Here is a 17136-nt window from a genome sequence, read left to right as displayed (position 1 = left end):
AGGGGCAAGGGGAAAACATCTTGCTTTTATGTAGAGAATGAATGGGTATCTGGGAGGTGCGAAGTCTGTATTGTATATCAGGTACTTGGGAATAGGGAACTGAGGGGGCTGAAGGCTAGCATGGATTTTGATGTGCTGATGGGTGCTGCAGGTGTGTGCCTACAGAGAACCGCACATCCCAGAGGCGAGGGGAATGGCTCCTTTTGGTATACAAGGAATCTGTTTAACAACTTCCTGAGATATTCTGTCTTTAAGAGACAGAAATTTTTCTATAGGCCATCTTGAGCTGAGTCTAGGCTCAATTTTGGACCAAGTCAGTGGGCCTCCTCTTTGGGAGGTGCTTGGGGTACCCTTTGGACCTAACAATACATAAGAGAATTTTATTCAGCTGTAAAAAAAATGAAATTATGTAATTTACTGGTAAATGAACGGAATTGGGAAAATATATATGGCAGTAACTCAGGTTCAGAAAATGAACACGGTTTACAAACTGCCAACATGGCATGGTTAAGGAAAAGGTTTTTATTACAGATCTGAGGGAGAGAACAGTCAGCGGTATCGGAAGAGTCCAGAGCACAGACAGACAAGGCCAGCAGATTGGACCTGGCTGTGAGAGAAGCAGGAAGAGAGTGAGAACAGGAGCGAGAGCAAGAGAGAGAAAAAGAAGCATGGCCAAACAGCAGGGTTTAGCTGGTGGGAGCGGAAGCCTGAGTTGGAGACATTTACGACCTCGAGGAGGAAAGAAGAGGTAGGATGCTAACATGGACTCCAATGTATAATAGGTAATAATAATGGAGTATGGGGCCAGCATGCTAATAGACACCAAGGATAGCCATTGTCTCTTCTGCCAGTGATAACGGAAATGGCTCCTTTTGGCGGAGGAAAACTTGGCTTTACAAGTTCCCGAGGAATGCTGACTTTTGTTGAACCAATGTAATTTGGGGAATGGAGTTTCCTTTGGACCTACCACATTCAAGTTAGCACGAATAAAAGCAGATCCTAGCTTGGAATCTCTAGAGTCGTGTGGGAAGCCTTTCAAGAGGGGCAAACATAGTGGTAATAGGAAAACAGAAATGGGGAAAGGGAGTAGAGACCCGTAAATAGTGGGAGGGTTAAGTCTCACGTTTTTCTTAACAGGAAACATGTATTACTCAAAGCTAAGCTTTAGTAAGGTATAACGAACATAGTAAAGCATGCCTTTTAGACACGCAAAACTTGCTTAGTCAGGAACACTCAAGGCTGCTCCTGAACCAGAAGCCAGCGACGTCACGTACTCAAGATGACCAGACACAGGCCTAGAACCCATGACGCCCACTGGACAGTCTATAGACAGAGACCAAGAGCAATGCTCTGCATATCTGGAGAGAATGTCACATAGATCTGCCTTGCGGCTGGAGACTCCCAAAATCCTGACCCTCGACCTCTGAACCCGACCTTTGCACAGGCGACCTAAGACTCACGACTGGAAAAGTCTGGTGACCCCCGTCCTTCATAGATAAAGAGGACGGAGGGCGCAATCCTCCATAAAGCTTTTTAAAGAACAGAATAAAGCTCTTAGGACTTCCTCCTCCGAGACTAGGCGGCCCTCAGAGCCGACGTAAACAGAGCGACTGGGCCTGCGCGCAGCGCCCGGGTCACGTGACCGCGGGCTCCTGGTACGGCATCCGCCGCGTTTAGGGCCCGGCTGCAAACAAGACGGGGCGGGAACTTTCCTTCTGGGGGCGGGTTCCGCGGCGAGCCAGTGAGAGCGGGAACGCCCCCCGTCCGGGTCCCGCTGGGCCTGGCTCGCCGGGTTCCGTGGCCGACGATGGCCCACTGTGCAGCGGGCGGCGCGCCCCCCGCGGTGCTCCCGAGGTCCCCCGGACTCGGCAGGAAGGGGGTGCCCAGGAAGGGTCCAGGGGAGCGGCGCAAGCTGAAGGCGGTGGTGTCGGAGCAGCTCAGCCGCGACGTGCTCAGGTAGGAGGCGGGATCCGCGCAGCTCCCTCCCGGCCTCGCTCCTGTCTGAAGCACCTGTGGGGCGCTCGCCTTCTCCCCAGGGGCTCTGCCCGGCGTCGGGAGCCAGTCTCGAGCGTTGCGGACCGCACACGCCGCATTCAGAAGGAAGACAGAAATGAAAACTGTAGTGATGCGGAGCAGCGCCAGTTCGTGTTAGTTAAAAGACTTCACACACACACACACACACACACACACACACACACACACACACACACACACACACGGAGGGGGGGTATTGTTGAGGTCGGACTGTTCGTGTTAGTTAAAAGACTTCACACACACACACACACACACACACACACACACACACACACACACGGAGGGGGGGTATTGTTGAGGTCGGACTGCGTCCAGACCCCGAAACGTAAGCCGTATCTTTACAGTCTACATTCCTCTAACAGGGACCCGCGCTGGGTCACAGCTACCATTATGTCCTAGTCTGCCATCAAGTGTCCCCCCCCCCCCCCCTTCCTGCTCGTCTCAGGAAAAGCTTGATTCTGCCACTTGGGAAAATGACCCTGGGTAACAGCTATTCTGAAAACTCCACTGATGTATTTAAATATCTTTGCCGTGCAAAGGCCTCGTCTGCCCAAGTGGCCAGGCTTGCACTGTCTCCTCTGTTTAAACCGTTCAAAGTGCAACCTGGGGCTAGGACTTGAATTAAGGAAGGCAGCACAGAGGTGAAACGCGATTAGCCTGAGGTGTGTCTGTTCAAGGACAGCTCTTTCTTGGGCATTGAGTAGCCCGACCAGACAAGGGCTAAGTGTGGCGAGTGTTTTCTCACTGGGAAGACTATTTCTCACTGGGAATGGGAACGACGTTGGTGAAGGGAACCAAATTCAGGTTCTCTGCAAGACAGTTTGTGCTTCTGACCTCTGAACCATTTCTCTGGCCCTTATTCCAAAATCAATCACTTTCTTTCTTTTTTGTTGTTCTGTTTTGTTTTATAGGGGCCTCAACATTGGGCTCCATATTTTACCGAGAACACTGAGGTTTCTTTTCGGAATTCATAGTCTTGTTGATAAAATAATTTAAAGAAAGACCTCAATAGGCAAGTTGTAAATCTTGGCAGGTGCCTGGGTCTGAGAAAACTGTCAGGCTCCCCAAAGGAGGACAAGTACCAAGTGATGTGTGGGGTTTTTCCAGAGAAGAGTGAGAAAGTCTAGAGCGTCTGGGCCAGTGTCTAAAAGAAAAGGATAGAGTCCAGCAGCGGCGGCACATGCCTCCTGCTGTCAGGAGGCAGAGGCAGGTGAATCTCTCTGAGTTTGGCCAGCCTGGTCTACAGAGTTGAGTTTCAGGGCAGACTCCAAAGCTACAGAGAAACCCTGTCTCCAAAAACAAACAAACAAGAAAAGAAAAAGTAAAATTTAGCTTTGAGTTTGGACCCAGACAAGCAGGCAAGCTGCTCTCTGTTGTCAAGGAGAGCCTGCCTGCCAGAGATGACCACTCTGACAGAGTTTATAGCCAATTGAGCGAATTCAGTCTTGCCAGCTGGGACTACGCTTAGGGAATCTAAGCATTTAGAGCAGGGGGCTTTTAAAGAGAGAACCTGCAGCTGCAGGGATATGTAGCTAGAAGTATTCTCCATCCTGCCGGCCCCCGTGGACTGGTTTTTCTCCGCCCACCTGTTCCTGAAGCCGCTTATGAAATAACCATTCTGAGGCTTATTATCAGTTACAATTGTTTAGCCAATGTCTTAGGCTTCGTACTGACTACCCATTTTTATTAATCAGTGTACTGCCACCAGGCTGTGGTTCACCAGTATGGCTACATGATGTCTCCTTGACTCCGCCTACTATCTCTATTTCTCTTTGGATTTCCACCTAGCTTTACTCTGCTATGCCCCTGGCCTAAACAACTTTATTCATCAACCAATAAAAGCAGCACACATACAGAAGGACACCTCACATCAGAGGGAGTTTTCCACAAGCAAGCACTATAGTAGAACTTAAGTGGTTAGCTGCAGGGGGAGGTTTTCACAGTTTAGCAGAAACTAGGTTAGCTGGGCATCTTGACTTCAGGGTCCTAGAATAGAATTGGGTAATTTTTCCTGTGATTTTCTACCAAGGAGACCAAATTCTAGTTACACCTGGAATGGCCTCAGCAAGAACACAAGGTGGAAGATCTCTGCAGTGTCTTGTCCTGCCACACTGCCATCAGGCTGCTAGTGGCCGCACTGAGGGATGGGCTTCTGGGGAGGAAAAGTATGTCACCTCACTAAAACTTCTTCCCTGGGAGAGGGACGGGGTGCGTTCTTAGAGTGCTACCTCTTGGTCCCAGATTATCATGGTCTCTTCCTGTAGGAGTTACCTTGCTTAACTAACATATTAAGCTAATGTTGGCTCAGATACAGTCCAGATGAGATGAAGATATTGGGGTATATGGTTTAAAAAGATAAGGTAATATAAGTAGATTTGACTTTGTCCTGGTCACAAACTAGAGGCTTCTGAAAGAAAGGAACCTGAGTTGAGAAAATGAGAAAATGCCTTCGTAAAGAGAAGTCAGAAATAAGTCAGCTAGGACTTAGGATAGCTGAGGGTTCCATACCGAGAGCGGGAGTGGAAAAGTTAGCAGGGTTGTTGTCTGAACACATGTGGACGAGCTGAGGAAGGGAGGAGCAGAAAGTGGATCTTCAGGAGACTCTGTCTGGAACATCTGAAGAGATGACTTGAGGAGAGACTGGGCTAGCCACTACAGACTAAAGGTTGTGGATCTTCAGGAGGCTCTGTCTGGAACATCTGAAGAGATGACTTGAGGAGACTGGGCTAGCCACTACAGAGTAAAGGTTGTGGCATCAGCAGCATCCGGTTATCCAAACCAAATTTTTCTACCTTCACTTCTATACCTAATCAGCTCTGGTTTTATTTCGTGTATGTATTTTAATTTCATCCTCTCTGTCACTGCTGACTATTGACTGGTTTCTGAAAGACCATTTGCCTGACATTCAGGCTGTTGACTCTCCTCCAGTAGAAGGGTCTGTAAAGTTCCTCACCTCCTATTCACTTTCATGTCTGCAGCTGCAGAGCGAGATTCCAGGATGTGCTTTTTGCCTTTAAAAGCCCCTGCTGTGTGCCACACCCAAAGCACCCTATGGATCAGGTTGTAAAGAACAAAGCCAGAAACCCCCTTCCAGTTGCTTTTCTAACCAACTCTTACAAAGTCTTTAAAGGTCACATTTAATCCTTGTATCTCACAGGCGGTCTTGTGTGGTGTGGTGTCTTATCTGGGGTGGATGGGGTTGGGGTCACGGAGTGTACTTGCTGTTGAATGTATTATCCTCTTTCAATTTCCGGACCTGGTTTTCTCCTGTGTGCTTAGGACTCCACGGGGTGAGCACTATGTTTTAGTCTTCTAGTTGTCTGTGTGTTCTCAGCATGTAGTTCACACTCAATGCTTGTGGTAACCACACTTAGTAGGAATCTGAAATGCTTTCTATAGGTTATGCTCCGATTTGAATATTTGTTGTCTCTGAAATACAAGTTAAATTTAACTGTCATTGGAGGTCCTTAAGTTGTGATTAGGCCTTGAGGGTTCCATTCTGTAGGTGAAGCTGGGTCCTTTATTAAATTATTAAATTAAGACTGAATTTGGGACTAGGGAGAATCCACATAAAAAGCTGGATGTGGTAGACATTGTAGTAGTCTTAGTACCCGAAAGGCAGACAGGAGGCTTCTGGGGGCTTACTGGCCAGCCCGCCAGTCAGTGAGCCAGCCTCTGCTTCAGCAGGCGGAAGTCGCTATTGAGGAAGATCCTTGAAGCTTTGACCTGCGCGGATGGGTGGATGCATGCACGCAGGCCCTTTTTTGGTCTTGTTTGCTGTCCTACCTTCCACCTTGTATGGTGAACCTCTAGAACTGTGAGCCAATAAACTTGTGTGTTGTAAATACCTTGTCTGTGGTATGCTGTCAACTACTGTCACATCAGTATAAGACGGACTACGGCAGGGCAGCATAGTAGACAACAAAGAGAAAGACGGAAATACGCGGGGCCTTTGCTCCAGCCTGCTCTTCCTCGAGCTTTCAGTGCCGGGTGAGCCGGCGAGCACTCAGTTTAGTGCCCGGTGAGCCGGCGAGCACTCAGTTTAGTGACGGGAGAGCCGGCGAGCACTCAGTTTAGTGCCCGGTGAGCCGGCGAGCACTCAGTTTAGTGCCCGGTGAGCCGGCGAGCACTCAGTTTAGTGCCCGGTGAGCCGGCGAGCACTCAGTTTAGTGCCTGGTGAGCCGGCGAGCACTCAGTTTAGTGCCCGGTGAGCCAGTGAACACTCAGTTTAGTGCTGGGTGAGCCGGCGAGCACTCAGTTTAGTGCCGGGTGAGCCGGCGAGCACTCAGTTTAGTGCTGGGTGAGCCGGCGAACACTCAGTTTAGTGCCCGGTGAGCCGGCGAGCACTCAGTTTAGTGCCGGGAGAGCCGGCGAGCACTCAGTTTAGTGCCGGGAGAGCCGGCGAGCACTCAGTTTAGTGCTGGGTGAGCCGGCGAGCACTCAGTTTAGTGCTGGGAGAGCCGGCGAGCACTCAGTTTAGTGCCCGGTGAGCACTCAGTTTAGTGCCGGGTGAGCCGGCGAGCACTCAGTTTAGTGCCGGGTGAGCCGGCGAGCACTCAGTTTAGTGCCGGGTGAGCCGGCGAGCACTCAGTTTAGTGCCGGGTGAGCCGGCGAGCACTCAGTTTAGTGCCGGGTGAGCCGGCGAGCACTCAGTTTAGTGCCGGGAGAGCCGGCGAGCACTCAGTTTAGTGCTGGGTGAGCCGGCGAGCACTCAGTTTAGTGCCCGGTGAGCACTCAGTTTAGTGCCGGGTGAGCCGGCGAGCACTCAGTTTAGTGCCGGGAGAGCCGGCGAGCACTCAGTTTAGTGCTGGGTGAGCCGGCGAGCACTCAGTTTAGTGCCGGGAGAGCCGGCGAGCACTCAGTTTAGTGCTGGGAGAGCCGGCGAGCACTCAGTTTAGTGCCCGGTGAGCACTCAGTTTAGTGCCGGGTGAGCCGGCGAGCACTCAGTTTAGTGCCCGGTGAGCACTCAGTTTAGTGCCGGGAGAGCCGGCGAGCACTCAGTTTAGTGCCGAGAGAGCCGGCGAGCACTCAGTTTCACTGATGTTTACTGATGTTGCTTCCTTGTTCACTTTAGAAGGGGTGGTAGGGTTGTCAGGGAAACTCAGTTTAAGTCAGTGTGAGTCAGATTTTTAACTTACAGAAAATGCAAGATACACTTGCAACTGATACAAGTGATTTTATAAAATAAAAAAATCTTTATATTTGCAATATATGTGTGTATATGTATGTATATATGTTGCCTATTTTAACAAAATGTAACAAGTACTCTGGTTAGCATCTGCTAGGAACAGGATTCCCCAGTGCTATTTGGCTACCACACCTATCTAACTTTTGTTGTTTTGAGGCAGGGTCTAATGTGGGCCAGATGAACACAGCTGAAAGATACCTAGCATAAGCCCCAACTCCTGATTCTCCGTCTTCCACCTCTGGTGTGTCTGGAATTCCAGGCATGTGAGAATCAAATCCAGGGCCTCCAGTATGCTAGGCTGATAACCTCCTCAACTGGCTACCAGTTGGAAAGCTTACTTGTTCACTTTAGGAGGGGTGGTGGGGTCATCAGAGAAGCTGGGTGGGAGAGAGGAACAAATGTAGTGTATAATTTGAGTTTTCAGCTAAAATTTGAGAAAACAGTTCTTTTGTTGTTGTTAAGCTTTGAATCAATTTGATTGTAGTATATTATTGTATGTATTCTATTTTATCAGAAGATAATATGCCCAATGTATAAAAATCCAACTTTACAGCAGATATGTGTGTCAGAGAAAATAGCCAGGTTAGGTGCTGTCTGTTGTGGAGTGGGCTTGTAAGAGCATTCTCTGTAAAGTTACCTCAGTTGTCAGACTTCGTCTCCTGGGAACTTGCCGCATGAGAAGACTCTGCTCGGTGTGGGCCTCTAGAGTAGGAAGTCCCATGTCACCAGCAGCAGGGCTCAGCACGACACACTTTGTAAACATTAAGCTAGTTACCTTCGAAAAGACTCTCTGTGAAAAAAACTGACCAAGCTAAACGTGTTTGCCGAGTTTCGAAAGCTTCTGTACTCGGCGGCATTTGTCTCCTTTAATGTAAAATGGGGTCCGTGGACAAGCAAACACTGAGCCCCCTGTCTCCTGACAACAGACAGCTTTGCCCTTTGGGAATTCATTATCTTGTGAGGAGAGATGCACGAACACAATGAGGCAGTGACAGAGATGCTGTAATAGAGGCATGGACCTAGCCTGATGGGATTGGGGAAGGAGCCATTAGCTCCGTCTTAGGGGAGTTTGAGTGTCATTGGCTGCTTTCCAAGCTTTCACGGTAATGGGTCTCCTTACCCAGTCCATGATCCTCCTGTGGTACTCTGGTGTGATTGCCTGTTACATCCTGCAATACAGAAGTCCTCTGAGAATCATACCTTGATGATACCGGTGATGTGGTTAGTGAGACACAGTATTTAAGTTTGTAGAGAGCAGAAATACATAGTTAGTAAAAAAAGGCAAATAGATAGATGATGAAATTTTCTATTTTCCAGTTTATGTGCTCATGAAATCAGTGGGCTTTGCTATAAGGACATGCGTGCACTAGGGATTCAAGTGGGTTTATCTCCTGAGTGTCATTTTTGAATAATAGATTACAGCATGATTAACTCTGTTTGGTGGGGATGGGAAAGTGTGTAAATGTCACATTCTTAACACCCAAGGCTGCATTTCAGACTTGGTGATTAACGAAAGTGTGACAGTTTCTCTCAGCCACACCGTCTCCGTGGGTGGACACACCCCTTGCGGTCCTGACTTCCTTGCTCATCTTCTCCCTCTTTCTGCTCTTCATCTGGACCTTGGGAGCTCAGTCCAGTGCTCCAGTGTGAGTCTCTGTCTCTATCTCCATCCATCACCGGATGAAGGTTCTATGGTGATATGCAAGATATTCATCAGTGTGGCTATGGGATAAGGCCAGTTCAGGCACCCTCTCCTCTGCTGCCCAAGGATCTAGCTGGGGACATCTCCTTGGACACCTGGGAACCCCTCTAGAGCCAAGTCTCTTGCCAACCCTAAAATGGCTCCCTTAATTAAGATATCCTCTTCCCTGCTCTCATATCCACCCTTCCTCCATCTCAACCATCCTGTTCCCCCAAGCTCTCCCCAATCCTCCCCTTCTCTCTTCTCTCTCCCCATCTCCCTGAATTATCTATTGTTGTCTTGTTTCTTGGTGCATACTGTATACATTTTTGGTTCTGTTTAAGTATGATTTTTGAACAGTTGATTCATTAATAGTCAGAAGCTAAGTTAACTTTCTGCTCTGTATTTCCATTATAAAACTCTAGAAGGTACATTTTAAAGGAGAGTCAGTGTAAGTAGCTGTCTTAGTTATGGTTCTATTGCTGTGAAGAAACACCATGACAAAGCAGCTAGGGGAGGAAAAGATTTATTGGGCTTCTATTTCCACATTGTAGTCTCACAGAAGGAAGTCAGGACAGGAACTCACACAGGGCAGGACCGCAGAGGCAGGAGCTAATGTGGAGGCCGTGAAGGGTACTGCTTACTCCTTGCTCTCCATGGCTTGTTCAGCCTCCTTTCTCACAGAACCCAAGGCCACCAGCCCAGGGATGGCATCACCCACCTTTCTCTAGTTAAGAAAATGCCTCCCAGATCTTCTCAATCGAGTTGTCTTCTTTCAGAGGACTCCAGCTTGTGTCATTGACATAAAAATAGCCAGGACAGTAGCAGAAAATAAGATGTATTAGTAGAATTAAGAAAATATTTTCAAATGTTTTTACTTTTTTTAAAAAGTGAAATCCTCTTTGTTTTGATTAAATTTTAAGAAAAATCAGTCAGAACCAGTATTAAGTGTAGTGTTCTTTAAAATGAACTCAAACAAATCCAGGTTTTCTATTAAATTGTTTCTGTAAGGTTGGTTTCTCTGACCGTGATTGGCCAGCTTCACGTGAGGCGCTCCTTCGCCATCCGAGCCATCTCGCTTGGCCTCTGCTATTTACTTATGTGTTTCTAGGTTTGTAGGTTGTTTTAAACCCATTATCTGTTTTGAGGTCACTAACCCAACTGTAACCGTTTTCCCTAACAGGCTTTTAAGGGAAGAGATTCACACGGACACTGTTCTTTCTGTCGGTGGCTCTCTGTTCAAAGTGCACAGGGCAGTCCTGCTAGCCAGAGCTCCTGGCTTTTATTTCCACGTCAATGGACAGACGCCAAGTGGCTTAACAAATGAGCTTGTTCCTGTGGACAATGTTGACGCTTCAGAACTGAGAGCGTTTTTACAGTAAGTACCTCGTCTGCTTTCCTCTTACATTTGAATGTGATAAACAGTTGGCTTTTTAAAAATATTTGTGCATACTTTCCTTATGTAATCTAAGGAAAACCTATTCATTTAAACTGTTCTGTTAATATTAGTGGCTTAGTATTGGCAAAGATATACTCAAGACTGGTCCTCAGCCAGATGCTGTGTATGTTTCTGTGGTCTCAGCAATAGGAGATATTACATTAGTGTTAGCTTTTATTTGCCCTCATTAAAAGTGATGGAGAGATGGCTCAGTGGTTTAGAGCACTGACTGCTCTTGCAGAAGCCCTGGGTTCAATTCCAAGCATGTGTACGGTGGCTCACAACCATCCTAACTGTGGTTCCAGGGGATCCAACATCTTCTTCTGACCTCCATAGGCACCAGGCACACACATGGGGTGCAGACACAAATGCACGCACAACATGCATGGACGTGAAATTATATATGTGATTATACATATATAAATGATAGGGAAGAGGCAAGCCATGGTGACACACACCTTTCGTCGCAGCACTTTGGAGGCAGAGACAGGTGGGTCTTGTGAATTTGAGGCCACCCTGATCTACGTAGTGAATTCAAGGACAGCCAGGCTACAACATTGGAAACCCGGTCTCAAAAGAAAGAAATGCAAGAAAAGATTGTGTTACACACCAAGATTGACTCAGTGGTGGTGTGCGGGGATGAAGAGAGCTCCGCCTCGCAGTTCCTCTCAGCTTCTGTTTCTCAGCATAAGGAAGTCAGGACAGCTTGCTCTGTACTTTGCTCCCTTTCATGGGGACCCGTGCTAGAGATTTAATAACCCTATGAATGCCAGTAGCCGTGGTGTGTCTGTGGGATCCACACTAGGGATTTAATAACCCTATGAATGCCAGTAGCCGTGGTGTGTCCGTGGGATCCGTGCTAGGGATTTAACTCTGTGAATGCCAGTAGCCGTGGTGTGCCCATGATATCTGTGTTAGGGATTTAATAACCCTATGAATGCCAGTAGCCGTGGTGTGCCCATGATATCTGTGTTAGGGATTTAATAACCCTATGAATGCCAGTAGCCGTGGTGTGCCCATGATATCTGTGTTAGGGATTTGATAACCCTATGAATGCCAGTAGTCATGTGTCTGTGTCATACAAGCTCTTGGAACTGGACTGTCAGATACATGTCAGTACACACGTGATAGCTCAGCAGGGCTTTGCGGATAGAAAGTGCTTATATATTGGCCCCAAATTTTTTAGCAGATTACATTGAAATTTGTCATTAACATGCATCCTAAACTAAAGGGCATAGTATAATAGAAAACATTGATTTAGATTTCCTTTTTTTTTTTTTTAAAACAGGGTCTTCTAGGGCCTGTAGCCCTGTCTGGCCTGGAGCTGGCTATGTAAACTAGACTGGACTTAAACTCACAGCCTGTCTGTCTCTGCCTCCTGCATGCTGAATATTAAAGACATGTACTACCGTGCTTGGTCTGATTTAGACTATTTTTTTGTTGTTGCTTTATTTTATTTTATTTTTGGTTTTTTTGAGACAGGGTTTCTCTGTAGCTTTGGAACCTGTCCTTGAACTCGCTCCAGGCTGACCTCAGAACTCACAGAGACCCGCCTGCCTCTGCCTCCTGAGTGCTGGGATTAAAGGTGTGCGCCACCACCGCCCGGCTTAGACTTTTTTTTAAAATTGAAATTATGATAAAACAGAATTTTGAATTTTTGCTATATGAAATTCACTTGTTTTCAGTGGCTATCCTTTCCCCTGCTCCGGGAAGCCCCTAAACTGCTTACTCTACAGTGTACATTGGCGTGCACTCAGGAGTATACAGGGTTTAAACTCTGACTCGGTGTCCTCTGAAAGCAGTGCTTAAGGCTCACACCAAGATCACAAAATAGCTTCGATTTCCCAAGAAGTTTTAACCTGTGTATGTTGTGAAAGAGAAAGAAAGGGGCCTTGGAGTCTTCAGTCCAACAGTGGCAGAGCCGGTAGCTCAAGTGCCACAGTTCAGCTGCCGACACAGCACAGAGGTCTCCTGTCTTCTCTCTTTTATTAGCTGTGTTTTCTGCATTTCGGGTGGCTGTTTAACCCAGGGCTTTGTTCATGTTAAGCATAAATTCTACCACCAAGGTACATGTTTCAGCTATGTTTATATTTTTATTAATTATTTATTGAGAGGCAATCTATCTGTGTTGCTCAGTCTGTCCTGAGCTCTGCTCAGGTGATCCTCTTGTCTGAGGTTACAGCGGATGCCTCTTAGCACTAACCATGGATCCTTTAAGAAAGTATTTCGGAGATCACATTGAGCATGTAGTCTTGGTGCTCTGGTGTCTGGAGTCTCTGCATTTCAGGAGAGACTGCCCCTTCCAGGGTCAGCTGACTCCTCCTCCGTGCAGCAGGTGATTTGCCTTGAGCACACCTTTGATTTGCAGACCAGCCAATCAGACCTTCTCCACCTGGTTCTTACATTTTAGCATTCCCCCCTCCCCCACCATGTCCCAGGCCAGGGAGCAGATGGCAAGAGCACAGCCTTTACTGACGTGCCTGCATTATCCAAAGCACCAGATCGTAGCCCTGCTCACGTGCCGCCTCACCCCACTCGCACAACAGAAGCCACAAGTGAGGCTTTCGTCTGTGCTTCCTTGTTCCCCTACCTCCTGACCAACTCTTGCTTTCCCATATGGCCCTATGCGGCATGTTAGTGCATGGATGCACTCACCTGTGCCTTGCCTGCAGGGGCCAGAGGAGGACATCAGTGTTTTCCTCTCGAACTCCATTTATTCTCTTGAGACAAAGTTTCTTACCAAATTGGAAACTTGCTGTTTTGGCTAGGCTGGCCAGCCAGCAAACTCCCAGGATGCACCTGTTGCCACCCACTATCTTTGGTTATAGGCATTTGCAGCCATGATTGGCCTTTTATGTATGGCCTGGGAATCTGAACTCTGGTCCTCATGCATGTGCAGCAAGTGCTCTTACCCACCAAGCCAGCTCCCTGGCCCCTCAGATCGATAACCATTAGCTCGTCCATCTTAGTTCTCATCATGCTTAGTGCTAAGTTTCTGCCTTAGCGATGTGGTTTCCTATGTGGTTTTGTCCTTTATTCTGTCTATATAGTATATAGTACTGATTTTCTTTTGTTTAACCACTCCTGAATTCCTGCAGTACATTGTCATGGGCTATACTCTATAATCCTTTTATATGTTGCTGCTGTTTTGTTGAGAGTGTTTTCATTTCCTTTCCCTTCTTCTTTTTTAAAGCAGGGTCTCTCTATGTAGCTCCACCTGTCCTGAAACTTGCTCTATAGACATCACTGGTCCCGAACTCATTGAGATCCTCCTGCCTCTGCCTCCCAAGTGCTGGAATCAAAGGCGTGCGCCACCATGCCCAGCTGCGTGTGTTTTTCTTATACTAAGAATGAACAGTGGCTTATCTATAACTTTGTTTGCTTTTATACCAGCAATACTGTCTGTACAGAATGAATTGGAACATGTTTCCCTTCTGGTTTTTGGAAAAAAAATTGTGAAAGATTCATGTTAATCTTTAAAAATTTGGTAAGATCTAGCAATGAAGCCATCTAGTCCTGGTTTTCTGTTTGTTTGTAGGGCCTCACGCATGTTAGACAAATGCTATGCTATCCTGGTGGACATGGTGATACATGCCTGTAATGCCAGAACGTGAGAGGTCAGACATTCATAGGTCACCCTCTGCTGCATAGCGAGTTCAAAACCAGCCTGGGGTACAAGAGACCGTGTCTCAAACAAAAAGACCAGTAAAAAGGAATCACCTTTATTTTAATTAATATTTTGTATTTTGTCTTTTAGGATTGTATATTCGTCAAACAAAAGCATAAAAAGTTATGAAGAGGAAATTCTCAAAAAAATGAAAGTGGGAAGTGTTGTGCCAGAAAAGAAGCCCGACGTTGGCTTTCAGGAGTGTGGAAATTTGTCTGATTCTTTTCTTGGGAAGTGCGAAACTCAAGAGGATTTTACTGGTGGAGGCGGCAGTTTTATTTCCAGTGGTGAGATACCTTGCTGGATTTTTATGAAACTTTATAACCATGAACTTAATTATATTCTGATGTAGAGAAAAGCAGCTTATCAAGCTGCTCCCGGTTCTGTTGTTGTTTACTGAGCGTGTAGAAAGGGAAACACTCCTGTGGTTACATACAATTCCACGTTACCGCTTCTCATTCTAGTGGTCAACAACACATAAGTAAGTTGTACATAGTGGTCACTGTGCAGAGGTACTACGGGGGGGGGGGGGGGGGGGCGTCTGGTGTTGGCGCATAGGTACTACAGCGCGTATGGTGTTAGCACGTATGGTGTTAGTGCGTAGGTACTACAGCGCGTGTGGTGTTGGCGCATAGGTATTACAGCGCGTGGTGTTGGCGCGTGCGTATGGTGTTGGCGCATAGGTACTATAGCGCGTATGGTGTTAGCGCGTGCGTATGGTGTTGGCGCATAGGTACTATAGCGCGTATGGTGTTAGCGCGTATGGTGTTAGTGTGTATGGTGTTAGTGCGTATGGTGTTAGTGCGTATGGTGTTAGTGCGTATGGTGTTAGTGCGTAGGTACTACAGCGCGTATGGTGTTGGCGCATAGGTACTATAGCGCGTATGGTGTTAGCGCGTATGGTGTTAGCGCGTATGGTGTTAGTGCGTATGGTGTTAGTGCGTAGGTACTACAGCGCGTGTGGTGTTGGCGCATAGGTATTACAGCGCGTGGTGTTGGCGCGTGCGTATGGTGTTGCATTTTGAAGACAGTGAGTGTTCTTGTGGAAACGGGTATCAGAATGCTTGCAGTTGGGAGTCAGTGAGAGTTAGCTATTACTTGATGGAGAGAAGAGATTACTTAGACAGGCCGACTTTCCAAAGGGAAGCCTTAGTGCTCTGGATCATAGAGTAGACCTGCTGTTGTTCATGGAACGCCTTCGTGCCAGGAATCTGCCGTCAAGTCCATGCAACACTGTAAAGAGGCCTCACATTACCCTTCCTGTGCAGGGAACAACCAAACTGACTGAATCCTGGTTAAAATTCTTTCTTTTTACATTCACAATACCTAATTATGAATAAACGAACATTCTTGATTTTGAAGTAGGCCCATTCATATGTTTAGTCTCATTTAGTCTTTATTAGCCCTAAGAAGTGGTTACAGATGGATGATTTTGTTGTTAATACCCAGAGATTATAAGGGACAAATGCCACACAGACAAGTCCGTGTCTGACAGCTGGTCATCCTGTTGATAGAGCTCTGCAAGGCCACACCGGAGTTCTTGAAAAGGCTCATCTACCCCTCGACCCCTTTCTCCATTATGCCAGGGAAAACGTTAGGATCCCTTCTGCACGGAGTTATAGTCCTGCTAATTACTTGATGCTTTCCCCAAAGAAATGTGCACTGCCAGCTCTGTATCTTAACTCCTGAGATGTCATTCTGGTCGCTGCTCACCATGTCTTTTAATTGTGTGCTTATTTTGTGTACATTAAAACAGTGTTCCTTCCCTGAGCCTCGTAGGCAGAGCCAGGTGAATGAGTGCGGGTTGTGTAACTGAGTTGTGTAACTTGGGCTCCCGCTTCCAGAGGAAGTTGGTGGTGGAGGTAACTTCTGTTTTGTTTTATTCTAGGGATCAGGGAGTTTACACTGTTGGGCAGGTAACACTGAACAGTAACCCCAGCCTCCTTATGCTTTTGAGACAAGTAAGCTGTCCTTGAACTCACCCCAAAGCCCATGCAGGCCTTATACTTGCCATCTTCCTGACTTTAGCAGGGATACAGACCTGTGTGGGCCTATGCTGTCAGGCTCTGAAGTAGTACACTTTAGTTGAATCCCAAGGGGGGGATTTAACACAACAAAGCTACCTCAAGAGAGGAGTCCCTGCAGAGTAAACATGACTGGCTGTGCCTGGAAACAGGAAAAAGTGGGGCCTGTGCTTATTTGGTACCTGGGAATGGGAAGGCTTAGGGCACAGGAAGGGATGCAAGTAGAGATTATAGGAGGGTTGTTATTCACAGAGGATTGGTCCTAGGGCCTTCTCTCATCCAGGATACCAAAATCTGTTGATGCTTGCATCCCTATATGAAAGGAATTGTTTTTAAATCACCTTCCTTCCTTCCTTCCTCCCTCCCTCCTTCCTCTGTCCCTCCTCTCCTCCCCTCCCCTCCCCTCCCCCTCCTCTACCCTCCTCTCTTTGTGGTGTTCTCTTTTCCTTTTGGTGGTGCTAGGGAATGAGTGCAGGACCTTGCTCCTGTAGACTATTATTGCTGAAGACTGTTACTGAGCTGTACCCCCGAGAGCATTTTCATATCTCCAGCATTCAGATAATTTGATCTCTAGTCCTGCACTGCCCTGTGGTTGGAGGAGTTCAGTCTTTCTAGAGACTTCCATATTGAGGTTATCTAGCCGGCAGCAATCTAGATAGCCTAAAGTAGATGAAGTCTAAAGTGCTGATTTATGGATAATAACAAAGACGCTTTTATCACTCAAAGAATTCTGAGAATCTTAGGAGCTCTCCCAGGAACTAGGGGGATTAGAACCAAGTATATATTTTATGGCCACTGCTGCAGTGTTTTCAAATTCAGTAGACTATTGGGGTACACTGATGAAAGTTGTGATACTTAGTACCTAGGGTAACCATTGAAATTAACTTGATTTTCTATTTCTTTCAAGAAATCTTTTTCATATTTCCCATTAAATTATGTGGCTTACATTTTTGAAGGAATTGTAGAAATAGCATCTCCCCTTGCTTGCTTAGCTCTTCTGATGCGTGTGCAGTCTCGGATGCGTGTGCAGTACCAGGTACGTGTGCAGTACAGGGTGCGTGTGCAGTACCGGATGCGTGTGCAGTACCAGGTACGTGTGCAGTA

At 47.0% G+C, this 17136-nt stretch overlaps 1 protein-coding gene across 1 annotated transcript in view; it reads left to right on the top strand.

Annotated features, from left to right (window-relative positions):
* The first annotated feature begins 1660 nt into the window (after window positions 1–1660).
* The window catches only part of Btbd8 (BTB domain containing 8), a 59447-nt gene continuing 43971 nt past the window's right edge, over window positions 1661–17136 (top strand). The window contains exons 1-3 of the mRNA XM_075942719.1: window positions 1661–1956; window positions 10087–10281; window positions 14099–14295. Coding sequence (XP_075798834.1) covers window positions 1808–1956; window positions 10087–10281; window positions 14099–14295 — 541 coding nt within the window. The 5' untranslated portion in view covers window positions 1661–1807. The remainder of the gene's footprint in view (window positions 1957–10086; window positions 10282–14098; window positions 14296–17136) is intronic.

Source organism: Microtus pennsylvanicus, chromosome 12, assembly GCF_037038515.1.
Source record: "Microtus pennsylvanicus isolate mMicPen1 chromosome 12, mMicPen1.hap1, whole genome shotgun sequence".
Lineage (NCBI taxonomy): Eukaryota > Metazoa > Chordata > Mammalia > Rodentia > Cricetidae > Microtus > Microtus pennsylvanicus.
This window is presented reverse-complemented; position numbering and strand designations above follow the sequence as displayed.